The sequence below is a fragment of the Thalassophryne amazonica genome, chromosome 6 (genome assembly GCF_902500255.1).
Source record: "Thalassophryne amazonica chromosome 6, fThaAma1.1, whole genome shotgun sequence".
In the NCBI taxonomy this organism is placed as follows: domain Eukaryota; kingdom Metazoa; phylum Chordata; class Actinopteri; order Batrachoidiformes; family Batrachoididae; genus Thalassophryne; species Thalassophryne amazonica.
Window position 1 is genome coordinate 104,659,668 of NC_047108.1, and position 22,435 is coordinate 104,682,102.

The 22,435-nt window shown below is 41.8% G+C and overlaps 1 protein-coding gene across 1 annotated transcript; it reads left to right on the forward strand.

Annotated features, from left to right (window-relative positions):
- Nucleotides 1-1,182: 1,182 nt before the first annotated feature.
- Nucleotides 1,183-21,533, forward strand: casp9 (caspase 9, apoptosis-related cysteine peptidase). Its single transcript, XM_034173082.1, has 10 exons — nucleotides 1,183-1,576; nucleotides 6,505-6,718; nucleotides 9,378-9,431; nucleotides 9,516-9,577; nucleotides 9,721-9,897; nucleotides 9,989-10,078; nucleotides 15,015-15,162; nucleotides 20,572-20,760; nucleotides 20,859-20,968; nucleotides 21,050-21,533. Exons 1-10 carry the CDS (start codon nucleotides 1,448-1,450, stop codon nucleotides 21,152-21,154), a joined length of 1,278 nt encoding a protein of 425 aa, XP_034028973.1. The 5' UTR covers nucleotides 1,183-1,447; the 3' UTR covers nucleotides 21,155-21,533.
- Nucleotides 21,534-22,435: the final 902 nt, after the last annotated feature.

A 22,435-nucleotide genomic window follows, 5' to 3' on the forward strand; every position in this document is an offset into this window, starting at 1 on the left:
TTTATTGATGCAGGGAGACCATTCCATAGAACAGGGTCACAATAAGAGAAAGCTCTGTGACCCGCAGACTTCTTATTCACCTTAGGGACACAAAGTAGTCCTGCACCCTGAGAACGTAAAGCCCGGGCCGGTACGTAAGGTTTAATTAGGTCAGCTAGGTAGGGAGGTGCCAGTCCATGAATAATTTTATTGGTTAGTAGCAGAACCTTAAAATCTGACCTCACTGGGACAGGAAGTCAGTGAAGAGACGCCAAAATGGGTGTAATGTGGTCAAACTTTAAGCTTCGTGTCAAAATTCTGGCTGCAGCATTCTGAACCAATTGGAGAGCCCTAATGCTAAACTGCGGTAAACCAGAAAATAGAACATTGCAGTAGTCCAATCTAGAAGAGATGAACGCATGGATCAGGGTCTCAGCATCAGCATAGAATGATTTGCAAAGTTGCTTGGCAGTTGCTTGGCAGCTCAAACATTAGGTTTAGATTATTCTGCTGACCCCAGAAGTGTGCAGCGCTCTTCCAGAAATGGCGATCAGTTACGGAAGTGCCAAAAAACAAAACAAAACAACAACACAAAAACAAAAACAAACTCAGACTTTGTCCCAGATAGCCCTGTGCTAATAACACATTTATTATTATTATTATTATTATTATTATTATTATTATTATTATTATTATTATTATTATTATTATTATTATATCAAATTTTAAAAAGAAAAATAAATTCGGGCTTCTTTAGATATTTTGCAGATCTTACTCATTCATGTCGTTCAGCTGAAAACAAATCTGTACAACATGAAATCAGAAATAGTGTCAAATTAATGTTGAGTCGCTGTTTTTGTCTGTCGCGATTTGTCTAAAAACGAAATGATTTAATTCGGTTTTATCATTTAAATGAAAAAAACTCTACAAATATCTGTACATTTAACAGCATTAACGGCTGAGTGATTGATTTAATTGATTGAACTTATTTAGTAAAATAATGCACAAAATACATACATTAAAATACACGGACGATATTTACGTCATCGTCATTCGTGACTCATACTTGGAATTTCCCTGCTGACGAGGCGAGTGAACGCTCTTGTGTTTCTTTGTCGGTGTGCTCGTTTTCAATGTTCGTGCCTCCTCCTTTTTATGTATGTGTGTTGTACTGCGTTAGCCGCCTGTCGGCGGAACACAGTGTATATTCTCAAACGCACCATGTTGTTTTTCTTTGTCTGTGAACCAATCACAGCTGGCAATGATGTAAACAAGGAAATGGGGAGCATAACGGAGCGCACACGCACAAAAAATTACAAGAAATGACAAGGAAACGTCGGGTATTTCTCGTATAGACAAGGTGTACCAACACTATTAAAACAGAGGCTTTGCGGATATTTTAGAATATTGCTTAAAAGAAGACTGAGGGACAGAAATTTGTTGTGACGGCTCCGTCTGTACGTTGAAAATGGAGGAAAGACACCGGAGGATTCTTCGACGATACAGGGTGGAACTTGTGAAGTTGGACCCAACACAACTCTATGATTCCCTTCTACAAAAAGATGTTTTCACCCAAGACATGATCAGTGAGATCAAGGTACGTTAATTACACTGTCTCCGGGTTCTGTTGGATAACGATTAATCTGAGATATTGAGACTAAAAGTATCATAAATGGTAAATGGACTGCATTTATATAGCGCTTTTCCATCTGCATCAGACGCTCAAAGCACTTAACAATTATGCCTCACATTCACCCCGATGTGAGATTGCTGCCATACAAGGCGCTCACTACACACCGGGAGCAATAGGGGATTAAAGGCCTTCCAGTCAGGCGGGGATTTGAACCCATGATCTTCTGGACTCAAGCCCAACACCTTAACCACTAGACCATCACCATAAAGTACGAGGTCTATTAGAAAAGTATCCGACCTTATTATTTTTTTCAAAAACCATATGGATTTGAATCACGTGTGATTACATCAGACATGCTTGAACCCTCGTGGGCATGCAAGAGTTTTTTCACGCCTGTCGGTTACGTCATTCGTCTGTGGGCAGTCTTTGAGTGAGGAGTGGCCCACCCTCTCGTCGATTTTTTTCATTGTTTAGGAATGGCTCAGAGACTGCTGCTTTGTTTGATCAAAATTTTTTCAAAACTGTAAGGCACAACTCAGTGGACACCCTTCGATAAACTCAGCTGGTTTCGGTTAAAAATTTTAACGGCTGATGAGAGATTTTGGTCTGGTAGTGTCACTGTAAGGACGGCCCACGGCGCCTGACGGCGATCTGCGCTTCGAGGCAGCAGCGTCTCACCGTTTCAAGTTGAAAACTTCCACATTTCAGGCTCTGTTGACCCAGGAAGTCGTCAGAGAACAGAGAACTTTCAGAAGAAGTCAGCATGAGGAGTTTATTTGGACATTCCATTGTTAACGGACATTTTGTAATGAAAGAACGTGCGGGCAGAGTCGCATGTCAGGCCGGACCCGACCGCGGGGGGTCGCGATAGGAAAAACACCTCCGTTGGAAACCTTAACGGGCAAGTTGGAACATGCCCAAGCTGTTAAACAATTTCTCAGTTACTCACTTGTTGAAAGCCATCAAAAGCCGCCTGAATTTTACAAATGGTTTTCAACACGGAGGTTGTTTTTCCTGTCGCGGCGCACACAGATTTGCCGAGTCGTCACGGAAACGACTCGGCGAATTTGTGTGCACGTCTTTCATTAAAAAATGTCCATAAACAGTGGAATGTCCGCATAAAGTCCTCATGCCGGCCTCTTCTGAATCTTCTCTGTTCTCTCACGACGCCTTTGACCCTGATCAGTGACTGATCCTAACCCAACTCAAATCACCTTCTTTCATCCATAAGCCCGGTGCACCTGCTAAGTCTGATAAAATCACAGTTATAACATACATAACAACCGTAGTTACATAAGAGACCAATGCCATCAGTCACACGTAGTGATGGGATGAACAACACTGGTGCGTCAACACTGTGCCGAGCACACAAGAATGAAACCCCGTATCGGTGCGCGTATCGCTTTAGAAAAAAAATCACGCGACCGATACAGGAACTGTGTCGTTCGGCTGCTGTTGGATTTTTGCTTGCCCTCACCTTGCTCCACTGACTTCATGGCACGTTCAAAGACATTTCCCCAGTCTGAAATAATTTTGATCTTTTGACGCCAAATAAGATAAATGTTTTTTCTCTTTTCGGCATTCTTTACTGTTATTTTTCCAATTAGATATGTTCGTACTCCTTTACAATACTGGAAGAATAACCAGAAAATATATCCACACCTTATCAACTCGCACTGAAATGTTTATGCTCACCATCTTTATCTGTACCCTGTGAAAGAGTTTTTTCTAAGGCAGGGGAACTGCTGTGTAAGAGGAGAAATCGTCTTGGAGCAGACACTTCAGAAACCTTTGTTCCTCAATAAAAATACAAAAATGAGTCTATTTTTATTCTTTTATTTCATATACTTTAACACTTAAGTTAACAAATTTCCATACACAAGTTACAAATTTTAACTCAGAATTTTATTACAGACAAATATATTTTACAAACCAACTCAACTCTTTTATTTTACCCATTTACACAAACAAGGTTTTAAGCAAATTTTAAAATTTTCTCATGAACAGCTTAACTCGACACACAAATTGAGCACATGAAATGATGCAATGATGAGATCATATTTTAAATAGAGGACTGGCAATTAACTATTTCACAGGCTGACATTATGGTAACTTTTCCATCTTATTTACCTGCAATGATTTTATAACTACTGCAGGGGTCACTATTGAGCGACCAACAGTGTCAACACAGTGCCGACACAGTTTGTGTAGTGTGTCAATACACTCCTTGAGGTATCATCATCCCATCACTAGTCACAAGACCACAGCTGTTCGTTCCTGGGCGACAGTGACTTTTTAATGGTGACATCATCCTGAACACAAAGTAATCTAAAAGTTTACAGCAACTGGACTTTTTTATTCATCTTCAAGGTGCTTCCCCGCTCATTGAAGAAGCTTTTTATTTTTTTACCCGAGGACAAAATATAGCCATCGCGTATTGCAAAGACTTTGTGTACTTCCGTCCCTCCGTCTGTCTGTGTTTAGCATGCCAGGGTTTTCAAATTCACAGGGGGCATTCTTGGGACACAGACCTTGGACAAGTTCAAAGATGGCTAATCTTGACCTATTTAAGGGGTCAAAAGATCACATTCTGTTTCCTGTTTTTATGCTCATACAACTGAGGGTGTTTTAGCATTGCGTTGTATTTTTATTCTTATAAAATTCTACTGTTTTTACCCGAGGCAAAAATATGGCCATCAGGTATTGTGAAAACTTTGCGTCTGTCCACCTGTCTGTCTTGCTGTGCTCAGCATAACTCCAGTCCTGTTACTGCCAGGGTCTTCAAATTCACAGGGCGCATTCTTGGGACACCGACCTTGGACAAGTTCAAAGATGGCTAACCGTAGACCTATTTTAAGCGGTCAAAAGGTCACATTCTGGTTTCTATTTTTATGGTTATACAGCCGAGGGTATTTTAGCATTGCATTATAGTTTTATTCTTATAAAATTCTACTGTTTGATGAGTACTGTGAAATTTTTTTTAAGGAATACACTATTTCTTTACTATGTAATTCTTTTTGGAAGTTGCTCCATTTGTCCTTCTGAAACATAATTCAAGGAGTTGCTGTTTTATTTGATGATGATGGATGGAAGGAAGTGATTGCTTAGAACTTCATAATGTTAATTGGTTACATTTTATGTCACAAAGGTTCTCACTTGAGAAATATCTACAGTAAAAGTTGACTGAACAGTATCTGGACTTCTTGTTGGTCTTTCAGGCGTTCAGCCAATCATCCAGGTAGCTTCTTCAGTTGTTGAAGATTGTTTTCCCCACCACTGAAAAAGCTACTTCGACAAATGGTGGGACATCTTGAAGACCAACAAGAACTTTGTGATTGGTCCTGTGTCTGTCTGTGATCAAGATTAACCAAAAAAAAAAAAAAAACAGCTGGATGGATTGTCAACAAACCTGAATATTGCGTTGGTAGATATCTGAAGGCAATTAACTTTTCGAGAAGATCTGACAAAGGTTAAGGTCAGAAAAGCATCATGTGAAAAACATATTTTCTGCTATTTCTTGAGAATTAGCAGGGCTACAAAGATGATCTCAAGATTGGCATAAGTGGTTTCACAATGAAGTCACGAGAAAGTACTAAAAGCAAGTCATGTTTGTTCATACATTGTTGATTTTTTTTTTTCTCGAGTTTGCCATGTTCACTGCTTATAAATGAGTCCATGTGGGAGAGACAGACTAACAAAAAAGAAGTTGAGGTACCTGTCAACAAAAAGTTGGAGGATTGTAAGAAACAAACTGTCACCACAGGTTTTTATACTCAAAAGCTTGTTTGCAATACTAACATGAACATATCCCAGTGTGCAGGATGTGCATCAACCCTCTAATGGCTTTCATTATTTCTGTAGTTAGCCTCACATTCACACACACCTGTGCAGACATGCAAGGTGTCAAATGCACACCAGGAGCAACATAGGGATTAAGGTCCTTGGCCAAGGAACCTTAGTGATTTTCCAGTCTGATGGCATATTGAACTGTAGATCATCTGCTTTTGAGCTGACTGCTTTAACCACTAGACCATCACCTCCACTCACAACATGAAATGTAACCAATTGACAACAGAAACCTCTGTGCAAATGGTTCTCCTTGAATTATGTTTCAGAATGAAAAAGGGGAAAAAAAACGTCCAAAATAAAGACTGTATTCGTCAACTATTTTAAACTACATTCTTTAAATAGTAGAATTTAGTCACATCATTTTATTCTTGTATATTCTGTAATTCTCTTAAAATTAGAGTCCTGACTAATATATCAGTTGGTTGATAATATCAGCCGATGTCCAGCAGAGGGTGCTTCAACTGCATTGTTTACAATGCTGTCAAGCATGGTTGGGACCCCCATCGCCTCTTGGTCACATTTGCTACAAGTGACAGAGGCAAAGCGACAAGCTGCCTTTCATTTTCGATCACAGAGGGCATTTTACAGCAACAAGAGACAAGTAGTCACAATGCTGCCAGCTCGTCGGTACCAAAATAGATGTCTATTTTATGTAAATGTTGAACGATGTGACACGGTGACTGTGAATCCAAGTGAAGGGAGTGTGAAAGCAGCATGATGTACATTGGTTGGTTTTTTATATATATTTATAGTTATTTATGATAAAGTTTGTGTTTAGAGTGTGAAAGATCAGGCCTCAATTTAATTTCTATGTATAAGTGTTAAGATAATGAAATGTGAGGAATCATTGCCATTTTTATGTATATATCGGTATCGCAAATATTTTATTCCTAATATTGGTATCTTATCAGCTCTCAAAAACTTCATATCACTCAGGCTCAACTTAATCACATAATAAAAATCTAACAGTGTCAATCTCAAAATCACACTGTTGTATTCAGTGGAAACCATAATATTTAAACATCTGTGATTCTGTCTCCCAGCATAGGTATGCACCCGGACGCGACCAGGCCAGGCAGCTTGTCCGTGTCTTGGAGACTTGTGGTAGTCGTGCTTTTCCATTATTTCTGGAGTGTCTTCTTCAGGCAGAGCAGCACAGCTTGGAAGAACTCTTAAAAAATGGAGCACCACCAATTCACCTGCAGCCGTCTACGCCCGTCTCGACTGTATACCCCGTTATCCACCCCCTTCCAGTTTGTAAGTGTCTGGTACCATTCAAACTGCAAATAAAATAAAATAAAATAAATTTATTTATTTATTTTTTTTTTTTTGTAAAAGATACCAGAAAATACTGTAAACATATACACAATGCAGACAAAACTAATTTTGAGATGAGATTTTAATTGGACTGAACAAAATCAACAAAAGGAAATGTCATGAGTGAACACGTCTCCATAAAAGCCACCAGTCTACTGATTCTGGTCCATCATCAACAAGGAGAAATAATTTGAATTCCTATGTGATATTTGTTACTTACTTGCATATATACAGACCTGTTGGGATTTCCGTCCCAAGCCTGACTAGCTAGTGGGGTGGCATAGCAAAACAGTTGTTCATTTTCAGGGGTCAAAAGTTAAAGTTGCTCCAATTTTGGTCAAATGTGATGCAAATTATTGGTTGAAGTAAAATGATTAATAAATGGAATAGTTTTGACTATGATGAATGCTTGGTCTTCAAAGTAAAGGTCAAACAAGGTCAATGTCCATTGGATTCTATGACGTATGACTATAACTAAGTATGACAGATGGGGAAAAAAAAGTATGACAGATGGTGCAAAATGCTATTAATTTAACCAATAACTTGCATCGTTTTTTTTACCAACATTTGAGCAACTTTAACTTTTGACCCCTGTACAAACTGAAACTGACCTTTGTCACCATTTTTGCATTTTTTACCCCATAACTCCATGGAATTCAGTCATAGATAGTCCAAACTATATCTTTTTGGAATTGTCATGTTCAGACAAATAATGTGATGTAGTTTTCAACATGATTGGAGCATTTTAAATTTTGACCTCTGTGTAATTCTTATTGACCCCTGTAAGCTCATTAGACATCAGCTCCAGGATGGCTCCATATCTGAAAATAAACATTAGTTAATTTAGAATATGTGTGCCAAATTCCATACTTTTATCACAAAATGAACAATTTTTTATGGAATTTTAGCTAAGCTACACTATTAAGCTTCTTAATCCAGGTATTACATCACAAAACACTTACCTTACTACCATCGATATGTTTAACACATGAAAGCAGCTAGTTTGACTGAGCTGGGGTGATATTACAACCCCTGGCAAAAATTATGGAATCACTGCCTCGGAGGATGTTCATTCAAGTTAGTTTAATTTTGTAGAAAAAAGCAGATCACAGACATGACACAAACTAAAGTCATTTCAAATGGCAACTTTCTGGCTTTAAGAAACACTATAAGAATCAAGAAAAAAAAATTGTGACCGTCAGTAATGGTTACTTTTATAGACCAAGCAGAGGAAAGAAATATAGACTCACTCAATTCTGAGGAATAAATGATGGAATCACCCTGTAAATTTTCATCCCCAAAACTAACACCTGCAATCAAATCACATCTGCTCGTTAGTCTGCATCTAAAACTGGAGTGATCACACCTTGGAGAGCTGTTGCACCAAGTGGACTGACATTAATCATGGCTCCAACGCGAGATGTCAATTGAAACAAAGGAGAGGATTATCAAACTCTTAAAAAAGAGGGTAAATCATCACTCTATGTTGCAAAAGAGTGGTTGGTGTTACAGTCAGCTGTGCTAAACTCTGGACCAAATACAAACAACATGGGAAGTTGTTAAAGGCAAACATACTGGTAGACCAAGGAAGACATCAAGCGTACAGACAGAAAAACTTAAAGCAATATGTCTCAAAAATTGAAATGCACAACAAACAAATGAGGAACGAATGGGAGGAAACTGGAGTCAACGTCTGTGACCGAACTGTAAGAAACCGCCCTAAAGGAAATGGATTTCATACAGAAAAGCTAAACTAAAGCCGTCATTAACACCTAAACACAAAAAAAACAGGGTACAATGGTCTAAGGAACCGTGTCCAATGAGATTTATAAAGATGACTGACTGAAGAACATGTAAATTTCCCAGTCATTGATGAATGGGCTGCATGTCAGTTAAAGGCACTGGGGAGATGGCTGTCATTACATCATCAATAAATGCACAAGTCTATGTGATATTTTGGACACTTATCTGATCGTTTTGGGGATGATATCATTTTTTCAAGATGATAATGTATCTTGCCATAGAGCAAAAACTGTGAAAAACATTCCTGCAAAAAGACACATAGGGTCAATGTCATGGACATAGGGTCAATGTCAACCAGCAGATGTGATTTGATGCAGGTGTTAGTTTTGGGGATGAAAATTTACAGGGTGATTCCATTATTTATTCCTCAGAATTGAGTGAGTCCATATTTTTTTTCCCTCTGCTTAGTCTAAAAAAGTAACCGTTACTGACTGCCACAATCTTTTTTTTCTTGATTTCTTATAGTGTTTCTTAAAGCCAGAAAGTTCCCATTTGAAATGACTTTAGCTTTGTGTCATGTCTGTGATCTGCTTTTTTTTCTACAAAATTAAACAACGGACATGAACATCCTCCGAGGCCAGTGATTCCATAATTTTTGCCAGGGGTTGTATGTGAAACTTGATCACAGCTCTCTGGTTGCTTATAAAGTACTTTTTGAACCCCTTCATTATATAAGAATTCTAAGCCACACGATTCACACATTCATTTTATCTGCTTGTATTGTCATGAACTTTGCTCTTGTAACAACAATTGAGTGATTAGTTGCTTGTAAATGTGATGTTCCTTTCTTTAATAGCCTCACCTATCAAAATCTGTCCATCACAGGAAACCAGTATTTCTCTCAGTCCATGTAAGTGATGTGGTACAATTATATTTTACTACCACTTCTGTTAGTTTTTAGATAATTAACACCAATACATTGAATTTGTCACAGCACCTGATACCGACTACATAAGACCATCGCCAACAGGCAGAACAAGGCGAGACAGTATTCAGGTATCCATCATTTATTTGATTATTGTGTAGCTTTACTAAGAGAGCGACAAAGCACACAGGGTCATCGTTTTTCATTTCTGAGATCAGATATTTACAGCATGACCTCTTGTTTGTTTGTTTCATTTTCTCTTTATATTTGGTAGTGCTACAAAATGGATGCCAGCCCATGTGGTCACTGCCTAATCATAAACAACGTGGAGTTTGAACATCGGAGTGAGCTCAAAAATCGAACAGGGTCCAACATAGACTCCGACAAGTTGGAGAGACGATTCAAGGCACTCAACTTTATTGTGGAAGTCAAGATGAACCTGAAATACAAAGTGAGCATTATTTCTGTTTGTTTGCCTCTATGAAATGCTTCGGAACATTGAAGTAATTTTTCTCAGGCTTGCGTATAATTCCACCTTTTAGCAAATCAGACATGAGATGTCAGCTTTATCCAAGAAGGACCATTCCCAGTATGACTGCTGTGTGGTCATCATGCTGTCCCATGGGACGGAGGTGAGTCAAGTCCATATTCGTTCTTTGTACCAGTCAAGGCTAACTGATGGAAAAGAGCATTTCACAATTCATTTTTGGAGCATGCACTGATGCTGTGGGTCACCGCCTCCAACGCACCACAGAACTGCCTTGGGCCCTGGATGGCCACCAACCAAGCCATCCCCACCTCTTGAAGAAGGCCAAGGGGATGCTCATACTTTGTCTGCTGCAGCCAGATAAAGTGTAGGCATCCCCTTTACCTTCTCCAGCCACTGGGGTCCTCAACACTGGGACATCTACATGCTGGATCACGTATGGAGAAACACACAAGATGACCAAAATGTTGTAGCTGACGCTTCCTCACAATGCAAGTGATATTTCTCCTCTTAGTCTCCCTCATTATGCACAAAGTCATTTCAGCATTACCCAAGGATCCTCAGTATAGACTTCATACCAAAGACTTCCAATTGTCGCCTTCATTCATTGCATAGTGTCAGTCTCACAACTATACAATAAGACAGAAAGTACGAGGACCCTAAAGACTTTGAGCTTTGTTCTCCTGCAAATATATCTGCATCGCCAAACACCTCTGTCCAGTAACCTCATGACTCCCAGGCGTCCCTTAGTCTCAAAGGATGAGGATTCAGAGACATGAATGCACTGTCAAGATGAGTGAATTTCGTCAACAAGTTCAAGACTGCTCCGCAACCAGATATACTTCTGTTGGTGAGTCCAGGAAGTCAGTGAATGCCTTCATCTTGATCCAGGGCAACTCCAACCCAGACCCTCTGAAATTCTTATTATATTTTTTTTGTTTAATTTATGCACCATGTACCGTGCATCCACAAAAGTATTCACAGTGCTTCACTTTTCCACATTTGTTATATTGTAGCCTTATTCCAAAATGGATGAAATTCTTTTTTTTTTCCTCTTCAGAATTCTACACACAATACCCCATAATGACAATGCAAAAAAGTTAGAGATTTTTACAAATTTATTAATAATAACAATAATAATAAAAATCTAAGAAATCACATGTACATAAGGATTCGCAGTCTTTGCCATGATTCTCAAATTGAGCTCAGGTTCATCCTGTTTTACTGATCATCCTTAAGATGTTTCTACGGCTTAATTGGAGTCCACCTGGGGTAAATTCAGTTGATTGCACATGACTTGGAAAGGCACACACCTGACTACATATAAAATCCCACAGTTGACAGTGCATGTCAGAGCATAAACCAAGCATGAAGTTAAAGGAATTGTCTGTAGACCTCTGAGACAGGATTGTCTCGAGGCACAAATCTGGGGAAGGGTACAGAAACATTTCTGCTGCTTTGAAGGTCCTAATGAGCACAGTGGCCTCCATCATCCATAAATGGAAGAAGTTTGGATCCGCCAGGACTCTTCCTAGAGCTGGCTGCCCGTCTAAACTGAGCGATCGGGGGAGAAGGGCCATAGTCAGGGAGGTGACCAAGAACCCGATGGTCACTCTGTCAGAGCTCCAGCATTCCTCTGTTGCAAGAGGGGAACCTTCCAGAAGGACAACCATCTTTGCAGCAATCCACCAATCAGGCCTGTATAGAAGAGTGGCCAGGCAGTTGCAAGAACTGGGAGACTAGTCAGGATTGAGGGAAAGATGAATGCAGCAATGTACAGAGACATCCTGGATGAAAACCTGTTCCAGAGCGCTCTTGACCTCAAACTGGGGTGACAGTTCATCTTTCAGCAGGACAATGACCCTAAGCACACAGCCAAGATATCAAAGGAGTGTCTTCAGGATAACTCTGTGAATGTCCTTGAGTAGCCCAGCCAGACCTGAATCCGATTGAACATCTCTGGAGAGATCTGAAAATGGCTGTGCACCGACGCTCCCCATCCAACTTGATGGAGCTTGAGAGGTGCTGCCAAGAGGAATGGGCGAAACTGCCCAAAGATAGGTGCACCAAGCTTGTGGCATCATATTCAAGAAGACTTGAGGCTGTAAATGCTGCCAAATGTACATCAAAGTATTGAGCAAAGGGTGTAAATACTTATGTACAAGTCAATCAATCAATTCAATCAATCAATTTTATGTATATCGCGCCAAATCACAACAAACAGTTGCCCCAAGGCGCTTTATATTGTAAGGCAAGGCCATACAATAATTACGTAAAAACCCCAACGGTCAAAACGACCACCTGTGAGCAAGCACTTGGCGACAGTGGGAAGGAAAAACTCCCTTTTAACAAGAAGAAACCTCCAGCAGAACCAGGCTCAGGGAGGGGCAGTCTTCTGCTGGGACTGGTTGGGGCTGAGGGAGAGAACCAAGAAAAAGACATGCTGTGGAGGGGAGCAGAGATCAATCACTAATGATTAAATGCAGAGTGGTGCATACAGAGCAAAAAGAGAAAGAAACACTCAGTGCATCATGGGAACCCACCAGCAGTCTAAGTCTATAGCAGCATAACTAAGGGATGGTTCAGGGTCACCTGATCCAGCCCTAACTATAAGCTTTAGCAAAAAGGAAAGTTTTAAGCCTAATCTTAAAAGTAGAGAGGGTGTCTGTCTCCCTGATCTGAATTGGGAGCTGGTTCCACAGGAGAGGAGCCTGAAAGCTGAAGGCTCTGCCTCCCATTCTACTCTTACAAACCCTAGGAACTACAAGTAAGCCTGCAGTCTGACAGCGAAGAGCTCTATTGGGGTGATATGGTACTATGAGGTCCCTAAGATAAGATGGGACCTGATTATTCAAAACCTTATAAGTAAGAAGAAGAATTTTAAATTCTATTCTAGAATTAACAGCAAGCCAATGAAGAGAGGCCAATATGGGTGAGATATGCTCTCTCCTTCTAGTCCCTGTTAGTACTCTAGCTGCAGCATTTTGAATTAACTGAAGGCTTTTCAGGGAACTTTTAGGACAACCTGATAATAATGAATTACAGTAGTCCAGCCTAGAGGAAATAAATGCATGAATTAGTTTTTCAGCATCACTCTGAGACAAGACCTTTCTAATTTTAGAGATATTGCGTAAATGCAAAAAAGCAGTCCTACATATTTGTTTAATATGCGCATTGAATGACATATCCTGATCAAAAATGACTCCAAGATTTCTCACAGTATTACTAGAAGTCAGGGTAATGCCATCCAGAGTAAGGATCTGGTTAGACACCATGTATCTAAGATTTGTGGGGCCAAGTACAATAACTTCAGTTTTATCTGAGTTTAAAAGCAGGAAATTAGAGGTCATCCATGTCTTTATGTCTGTAAGACAATCCTGCAGTTTAGCTAATTGGTGTGTGTCCTCTGGCTTCATGGATAGATAAGCTGGGTATCATCTGCGTAACATTGAAAATTTAAGCAATGCCGTCTAATAATACTGCCTAAGGGAAGCATGTATAAAGTGAATAAATTGGTCCTAGCACAGAACCTTGTGGAACTCCATAATTAACCTTAGTCTGTGAAGAAGATTCCCCATTTACATGAACAAATTGTAATCTATTAGATAAATATGATTCAAACCACCGCAGCGCAGTGCCTTTAATACCTATGGCATGCTCTAATCTCTGTAATAAAATTTTATGGTCAACAGTATCAAAAGCAGCACTGAGGTCTAACAGAACAAGCACAGAGATGAGTCCACTGTCTGAGGCCATAAGAAGATCATTGTAACCTTCACTAATGCTGTTTCTGTACTATGATGAATTCTAAAACCTGACTGAAACTCTTCAAATAGACCATTCCTCTGCAGATGATCAGTTAGCTGTTTTACAACTACCCTTTCAAGAATTTTTGAGAGAAAAGGAAGGTTGGAGATTGGCCTATAATTAGCTAAGATAGCTGGGTCAAGTGATGGCTTTTTAAGTAATGGTTTAATTACTGCCACCTTAAAAGCCTGTGGTACATAGCCAACTAATAAAGACAGATTGATCATATTTAACATCGAATCATTAATTAATGGTAGGGCTTCCTTGAGCAGCCTGGTAGGAATGGGGTCTAATAGACATGTTGATGGTTTGGAGGAAGTAATGAATGAAAATAACTCAGACAGAACAATCGGAGAGAAAGAGTCTAACCAAATACCGGCATCACTGAAAGCAGCCAAAGATAACGATACGTCTTTGGGATGGTTATGAGTAATTTTTTCTCTAATAGTTAAAATTTTATTGGCAAATAAAGTCATGAAGTCATTACTAGTTAAAGTTAAAGGAATACTCGGCTCAATAGAGATCTGACTCTTTGTCAGCCTGGCTACAGTGCTGAAAAGAAACCTGGGGTTGTTCTTATTTTCTTCAATTAGTGATGAGTAGTAAGATGTCCTAGCTTTATGGAGGGCTTTTTTTTATAGAGCAACAAACTCTTTTTCCAGGCTAAGTGAAGATCTTCTAAATTAGTGAGACGCCATTTCCTCTCCAACTTACGGGTTATCTGCTTTAAGCTGCGAGTTTGTGAGTTATACCACGGAGTCAGGCACTTCTGATTTAAAGCTCTCTTTTCAGAGGAGCTACAGCATCCAAAGTTGTCTTCAATGAGGATGTAAAACTATTGACGAGATACTCTATCGCACTTACAGAGTTTAGGTAGCTACTCTGCACTGTGTTGGTATATGGCATTAGAGAACATACAAAATAAATGTAAGAATTCAACATACAAGTGAATTCTTACATTTTTATTTTAATAAATATGCAAAAAAAAAAAGCTTTTTTCATATTGTCCTTATGGGGTGTTGTGGTAGAATTTGATGGGGAAAAAAAATGAATTTACTCCATTTTGGAATAAGGCTGTAAAGTGAAGTGCTGTGAATACTTTCTGGATGCACTCTATCACCCAAGTCTACTTTTGCATCCTGAAAGACTGTTTATGTAAAATTCTGCTCTGTCTTGAAAGTCAGAATTGTCTCTCTGATATCTGTCCAAATTTAAAGCTGCAGTCCAACATTTCAGTAGCTTCAGAACTTGTGCTTTCTCGTTTATGTTTTCAGGCGAGTCATAACCGATTTCCTGGTGCTGTGTACGGGGTGGATGGACAGGCTGTTCCAGTCCAACAGATTACAAACTACCTCAATGGCCAGCATTGCTCATCCCTGCAGGGCAAACCTAAACTTTTCTTCATCCAGGCCTGTGGAGGAGGTACCCAACACTCAACAACAAAAAAATATTGTGGATGTCTCAATACCAATTTTTGAATCACTGATGGTCAGTGATGCTGGTAACACGTTACTTAGTAATGCCTTACTCTAATCTAACCACTTTTTTTAGTAACAAGTAATTTCACGCATTAATCTTTCCAAATCAGTAATCAGATTAAAGTTACTTCTCCAAGTCACTGTGTGTTACTATTATTTTTGCATTGTGGGTCGATAGCAGCATTAAACTTGGTCCGTGGGCAGGGGTTCGGGGTTCGACTGAACTGCCCACTTTAAGCGAGCTGTGAGCTTTTCATCCGCAGTTTTCTGCAGCAGCTACGACTCATCCTCACCTCTTAAAGCGCGGTGACAACAGCACACCTGCACTGAGCTTAGAAACACATTTTTATGCTTTTTTTCTCCTTTATTTAGAATTCTGAGCTGAGCCGCTCCGTATCTGCTCGCTAAAAACAGCTGATCCTCCGCAACGTGTCAACAACTAACACTTTTTCCACTCAAATGCACCTAAACTCTCTTTCTGAGGACCACATGATGTGAAAACGCAATAAAACTTTCTTACCTGTAAATCTGGTCATGTTTTCTGCATAAATAAATGTTATCCATAACGCCAAAGCAGGGGTGAATCCAGATGGAAAGGGGGCATGGGGCAGGGATGTGCTCCCCCCCCCCCCCACAACACCCCTAGTTTAAAGGTCCAGTTTTGAAGCCTTTTTTTTTTTACTATAACTACTAATACTACTTATAATAATAATAATAATAATAATAATTTCAACAAGTAAAATGTTTAGAGAGAATTTTAATGTTAGAAAAATTTTAGAAAGCATTTAATAGTTACATTGATAAACAATGTAGGTTAGAAATTGCTTTACTGTTACAGTGCTGTCAGCAGTTAAATATGAGGTCAAGAAAGAGGTCTTTATTTACTTTTTATAAAACAAGTATTTATTTTCATTGAAGTCAAGAAAGGGTGACTATAAAGTGAGTTTTGACAAAACAAGTATCATTGTCATGTTGAGGTGGCAGAGGGTTGTTGTCGGCAGCTGGGGAAAGTAACTAAAAAGTAACGAGTAATCTAACTTAGTTACTTTACAAGGAGCAATCAGTAATCAGTAATTGGATTACTTTTTCAAAGTAACTGTGGCAACACTGCTGATGGGTCTGAGTTTGGCATTTTAAGGAGGATTGGTTTGGTTTAAATAAGCCCTTCTCCTCCATGGGCTCTGGTACCCAACTCCTGGAGAGGGGCTGGACGCTTCATTTTTCTGGCGTTGCCCACGGGGAGAGGCGGAGAGCTGGGGTTGCATTGCTTATTGCTCCTCAGCTCAGTCGCCATGTGTTGGGAGTTCACTCCGGTGAACGAGAGGGTCACATCCCTACGCCTTTGGGTCGGGGACAGGTCTCTCACCGTTGTCTCGGCCTAGGGGCCGAGCAGCAGTGCAGAGTACCCGACCTTCCTAGAGTCCCTGGGAGGGGTACTAGATAATGCTCCGACTGGGGACTCCATTGTTCTCCTGGGGGATTTCATGCCCCCGTGGGCGGCGACAGTGAGACCTGGAGGGGGGTGATCGGGAAGCACGGCCTCCCCGATCTGAACCCGAGTGGTGTTCAGTTGTTGGACTTCTGTGCTAGTCACAGTTTGTCCATCATGAACACCATGTTCGAGCACAAGGGTGTCCATAAGTGCACGTGGCACCAGGACGCCCTGAGCCGGAGGTCGATGATCTGACCTTCGGCCACGTGTCTCGGACACTCGAGTAAAGAGAGGGGCAGAGCTGTCAACCGATCACCACCTGGTGGTGAGTTGGATCCGCTGGGAGGGGAGGAAGCCGGTCAGACCTGGCAGGCCCAAATGTATCGTGAGGGTCTGCTGGGAACGACTGGCGGAACCCTCTGTCAGGGAGGTCTTCAACTCCCACCTCCGGGAGAGCTTCTCCCAGATCCCGGGGGAGGTTGGAGACATGGGGTCCGAGTGGACCATGTTCTCCACCTCCTTTGCTGATGCGGCCGCTCGTAGCTGTGGTCGCAAGGTCTCTGGTGCCCGTCGCAGCGGCAATCCCCGAACCCGGTGGTGGACACCGGAAGTAAGGGATGCCGTCAAGCTGAAGAACGAGTCCTACTTATCTTTGGTGGTAGGTGGGACCCCAGAGGCAGCTGACAGGTACCGGCAGGCCAAGCGTGCTGCAGCCCGTGCGGTCACAGAGGCAAAAACTCGGGTCTGGGAGGAGTTCGGGGAGGCTATGGAGGAGGACTATCGGTCGGCCTCGAAGAGATTCTGGCAAACCGTCCGACGCCTCAGGAGGCGGAAGCAGCTCTCCACCGGCACTGTTTACGGTGCGGGTGGGGAGCTGTTGACTCTGACTGGGGATGTTGTTGGGCGGTGGAAGGAGTACTTCGAGGATCTCCTCAATCCCATCGTCACGTCTTCCGAAGAGGAGGCAGAGACTGGGGACCCAGAGGCGGACTCATCCATTACCCAGGTAGAAGTCACCGAGGTGGTTGGAAAGCTCCTCGGTGGCAAGGCTCCTGGGGTGGATGAAATCCGTCCTGAGTACCTTAAGTCTCTGGATGTTGTGGGACTGTCTTGGCTGACACGCCTCTGCAACATCGCGTGGCGATCAGGGACAGTGCCTCTGGATTGGCAGACCGGGGTGGTGGTCCCTCTGTTTAAGAAGGGGGACTGGAGGGTGTGTTCCAGCTATAGGGGGATCACACTCCTCAGCCTCCCCGGTAAGGTCTATTCCAGAGTACTGGAGAGGAGAATTCGACCGATGGTCAAACCTCAGATTCAGGAGGAGCAGTGTGGTTTTCGTCCTGGTCGCAGCACACTGGATCAGCTCTACACGCTCCGTCGGGTGCTCAAGAGTTCATGGGCGTTCGCCCAACCAGTCCACATGTGTTTTGTGGATCTGGAGAAGGCGTTCGACCGTGTCCCGCGGGGCACCCTGTGGGGAGTGCTCCGGGGGTCCGGGGTCCTTTGCTAAGGGCTATCTGGTCGCTGTACAACCGCAGCAGGAGCTTGGTTCGCATTGCCGGTAGTAAGTCAAACCTGTTTCCAGTGCACGTTGGCCTCCGCCAGGGCTGCCCTTTGTCACCGGTTCTGTTCATTATTTTTATGGACAGAATTTCTAGGCGCAGCCAGGGTGTAGAGGGGGTCTGGTTTGGGAACTACAGAATCTCGTCTCTGCTGTTTGCGGACGAGGTGGTTCTGTTGGCTTCGTCAAATCAGGACCTTCAGCGTGCACTGGGGCGGTTTGCAGCCGAGTGTGAGGCGTCCGGGATGAAAATCAGCACCTCCAAATCCGAGGCCATGGTTCTTGACCGGAAAAAGGTGCTTTGCCCTCTTCAGGTCGGTGGAGTGTCCTTGCTTCAAGTGGAGGAGTTTAAGTATCTCAGGGTCTTATTCACGAGTGAGGGACGGATGGAGCGTGAGATCGATAGATGGATCGGTGCAGCGTCTGCAATGATGCGGTCGCTGTATCGGACCGTCGTGGTGAAGAGAGAGCTGAGTAGGGGGGCAAAGCTCTCGATTTACCGATCGATCTACCTTCCGATCCTCACCCATGGTCATGAGATTTGGCTCATGACCGAAACAACGAGATCGCGGGTACAAACGGCCGAGATGAGTTTCCTCCGCAGGGTGGCTGGGCGCTCCCTTAGAGATAGGGTGAGGAGCTCGGTCACTCGGGAGGAGCTCGGAGTCGAGCCGCTGCTCCTCCGTGTCGAAAGGTGTCAGTTGAGGTGGCTCGGGCATCTTTTCCGGATGCCCCCTGGACGCCTCGCTGGAGAGGTGTTCCGGGCATGTCCCATTGGGAGGAGGCCCCGGGGAAGACCCAGGACACACTGGAAGGATTACATCTCTCGGCTGGCTTGGGAACGCCTTGGGGTTCCCCCGGAGGAGCTGGGGGAGGTGTGTGTGGATCGGGAGGTCTGGGTGGTTTTGCTTGAGCTGCTGCCCCCGCGACCCGACTCCGGATAAAGCGGAAGAAAATGGATGGATGGATGGAAGCCCTTCTCCAAATCAGTTATTTTCTGTCATCCAGCAGTCATAAATGACTTGTTTTGCCTCACTTGTTCGCCTGCACAGCTCTACAGTGCATTACAGCTGCCACATGTACTTGAGATAAAAAGCACACTGCTCCCCTCCCAAAAAAAAATCCAAAGCAACTCTGCATTGTATATTCTATTGTAATTTTTCTTACAGCGCACTGATAACTTTCTTTTGAGGTTTCCAACAGCATTCAGTCTTCACTGTTTCTTTCCTCCAAGCATTTTACAAACTGTTCTGAATGTTGCTGAACACGGAACAGGTTCATGATTTCAGTAGAGTCCATTTATTTTAACCACTGCAACAATATTAAGAACTGTTTTAATAGAGACAAAAGTTCTGTGTGTGCTTCAATTTGTTACAAAATAAAATGTGCAGCTAGTTGTGCAGCAGCAAGGTGTGTGCATTTTATGAACTTTGTTACAAATTGCAGCAGGAAACCTTTAAGAAAGACACTGTTTTCTTACTGACACTAGTCAGTTGTTCAACATATTTAAATTGGTGCATTACAATTTCAGTTTTTTGAAAGTGTGTTGTGTAACATGGGGGGAAAGTATAAAAGAAATTATAATATTGGTATAACATTGTCATCAACACTCTTGACCAGACTGAACAAAACAAAAAGATTCCCAAAACTTTCCCAAAAACCAGCATCCGTAAAGTTGTGTCAGAATGAAATACAGCGGCAAGAAAGTTTTGGGAATCCTTGAACATCTGAATGTTGGAATGACATCAAATTAAAAATAATAATAATAATATAAACATTCTGGCGTCTATATGTAAAAAAAATTCTAAAATGATACCCTTTAAACTCACAGTGAAAACTAATGTCTACAACATGACATAAAGGAAATAAAATTATAAAAGCCAAAATGATGGATTGCATAAGTAGTGGAACCCTTTATTGTAATACAGGTAAATTATCACTTTTACAGCCAGGTTTCTTCAGAGAAGTCAGGGGATGGATACATGAACATTTTCAACTCACTGAATGTCTTGGACTTTATTAATGTCAGTTATTAAAAAATACAGACAGTATGGTACTGCATGGTAAATGTGTCTGGAGGAGGCAGTTCTCAAAACAAAAATGTGTGACTGGGACAGGAGACTAGTGAGGGAAGCCACCAAGGCACTCAGTCAACCGTGAAAAAGTTATAGGCTTCTTTGGCTGCATTTGGATAAATCATGTGTCGTGTTTGTTTATTTATTTATTTAATTCCAGCATTCAGATGTGTAATTGCTCAAGCATTTTCTTGACAGTGTAACTTCACATAATCCTACTTGAAAAATGGAAAGACTGCACATGTGTTCACATATGTAACACATCATCTGTATTTTATATATTAGAAGAAAAAGACATAGGCTTTGATGTGTCAACCGACGAGGTGGAGCCATCTGTTGGTGGACTCGATGATGAAACGGATGCCATTCCAACATCATCCAGCAGCGATTCTCTGAGTATGTCTGACGAAACAGACGCTCGGGCCACGCTGCCCACCCCGAGTGACATTCTAGTATCTTACTCTACTTTTCCAGGTGTGTTTGTGCACATTGCATGTGTGCATCCATTGTTTATTTTGCAGACCTGCTGTGTATACATTTTTAACACGTCTTTGGTCATATGACCAATACAGGGTATGTGTCTTGGAGAGACCCCATGTCAGGTTCCTGGTATGTCGAGGTACTGGACCAGATCCTGAAGGAAAATGCTGCTACAGCTGACCTGTTCACAATGTTGACAATGGTGACCTTCTCATTATGACGTCATAAGAACGTGGGGGTTACAGTTTGGTTGGATTTAACCATAAACTGTGTTACCTTTCAGGTTAACAATGAAGTGTCCCAAAACTCTGCAAAAGGGGTCTTCAAGCAGATGCCCAGCTCCTTTAACTCCCTTCGCAAACATCTGTACTTTCAAACACAACCATGAAGGTGAACTTCAATCTGACAATGAACATGACTGCAGGAAAGGTTTATTTCTGTATCCATAGGAAGTAACAATTATTTCTGGGGTTTTGTAAGATGTTCTGAAATATGGTTATGCCTTTTCAAAAATCACTTTTTATAATTACTGACTTTTATAACAACGGGCAACTTTTTCTAATGATAATTTTAGTAAATAATGTTTAATGTCAACAGCTTTTGTAATGAAAAGTGGATCTTTTGTGAATGTGGTTTGGTTCAGTTCATGTTTTTGTTTTCTTTTTGTTCTATCTACACAGCAGGGGTGGTGGCCAAGTGGTTAATGCACTTGGTTTCAGTTCAGAAGGTTCCGGGTTCAAATCCCTCCCCTGCCACATTTCTCCATGTAATGTGGAGTTGCGTCAGGAAGGGCATCCGGCGTAAAACTTGTGCCAATTCAACATGCAGATCCACCTTGGATTAGCTGTGGTGACCCTAAGTGCAAACAAGGGAGCAGCCGAAGGGACTTACTTACTTTTGTTCTATCTACACAAAGCTGGAATCCATGATCAGTGTAAATCCCCAAATGTATGAGATTGAACTGAAAGTTATGAGGTTAAATGTTGTTAATAGTGAGTATTTATCACAATAGGAAGGCTTCGGTGTCGATGTAACCTCAAGTACTTGATATCCCAAGGATGTTCATGCCGTTATTGTTGCCTCATTAGGAAGATGACATTTCTGCTTTATCAGCAGTGCCAAAGCTGGCAGCTGAATTTAATAGCGGTAGAGAGGGCCTTGAAGATGATGCAAGTCCCTGACGGCATGCAGCTACCTTTGGGGAAATATTGATTGTTTTCTCGAGATGGTGATGGACAGTAAGCAGCCAACCATCACTCAGACAGCAAATGGAGCCAGAATCTGTTGTGACAGAAAATTGAGAACATTCTCCATGCAGAATGTGGAATGTCAACGGTTTGTGCTCAGGGGGTGCTGCTTCAACTGACCCCTGATCATGTCATGGCAGAATTTGTAACATTCTGAAATAGATCTGGCTAGTTGAATTGAGGTTTTCCTATTGTGAGAGGAGTGCTGGGTCCATCATTTTGAGCCAAAGAGACATTCTCTTCAGTAGACACACATCCTCAGCCCCTCCAGAGAAGGTCAGGATTGTGATGCATGTGGGGAAGGTGATGGCCTTAGTTTTCTGGGATGCACAGAGCATTTTCCTCATGCAGTACCTTCCAAAGAGCCAGAACATTAATAGAGAATAATATGCCAGCTGCAATGCTTCCAAGACCAAATGCCA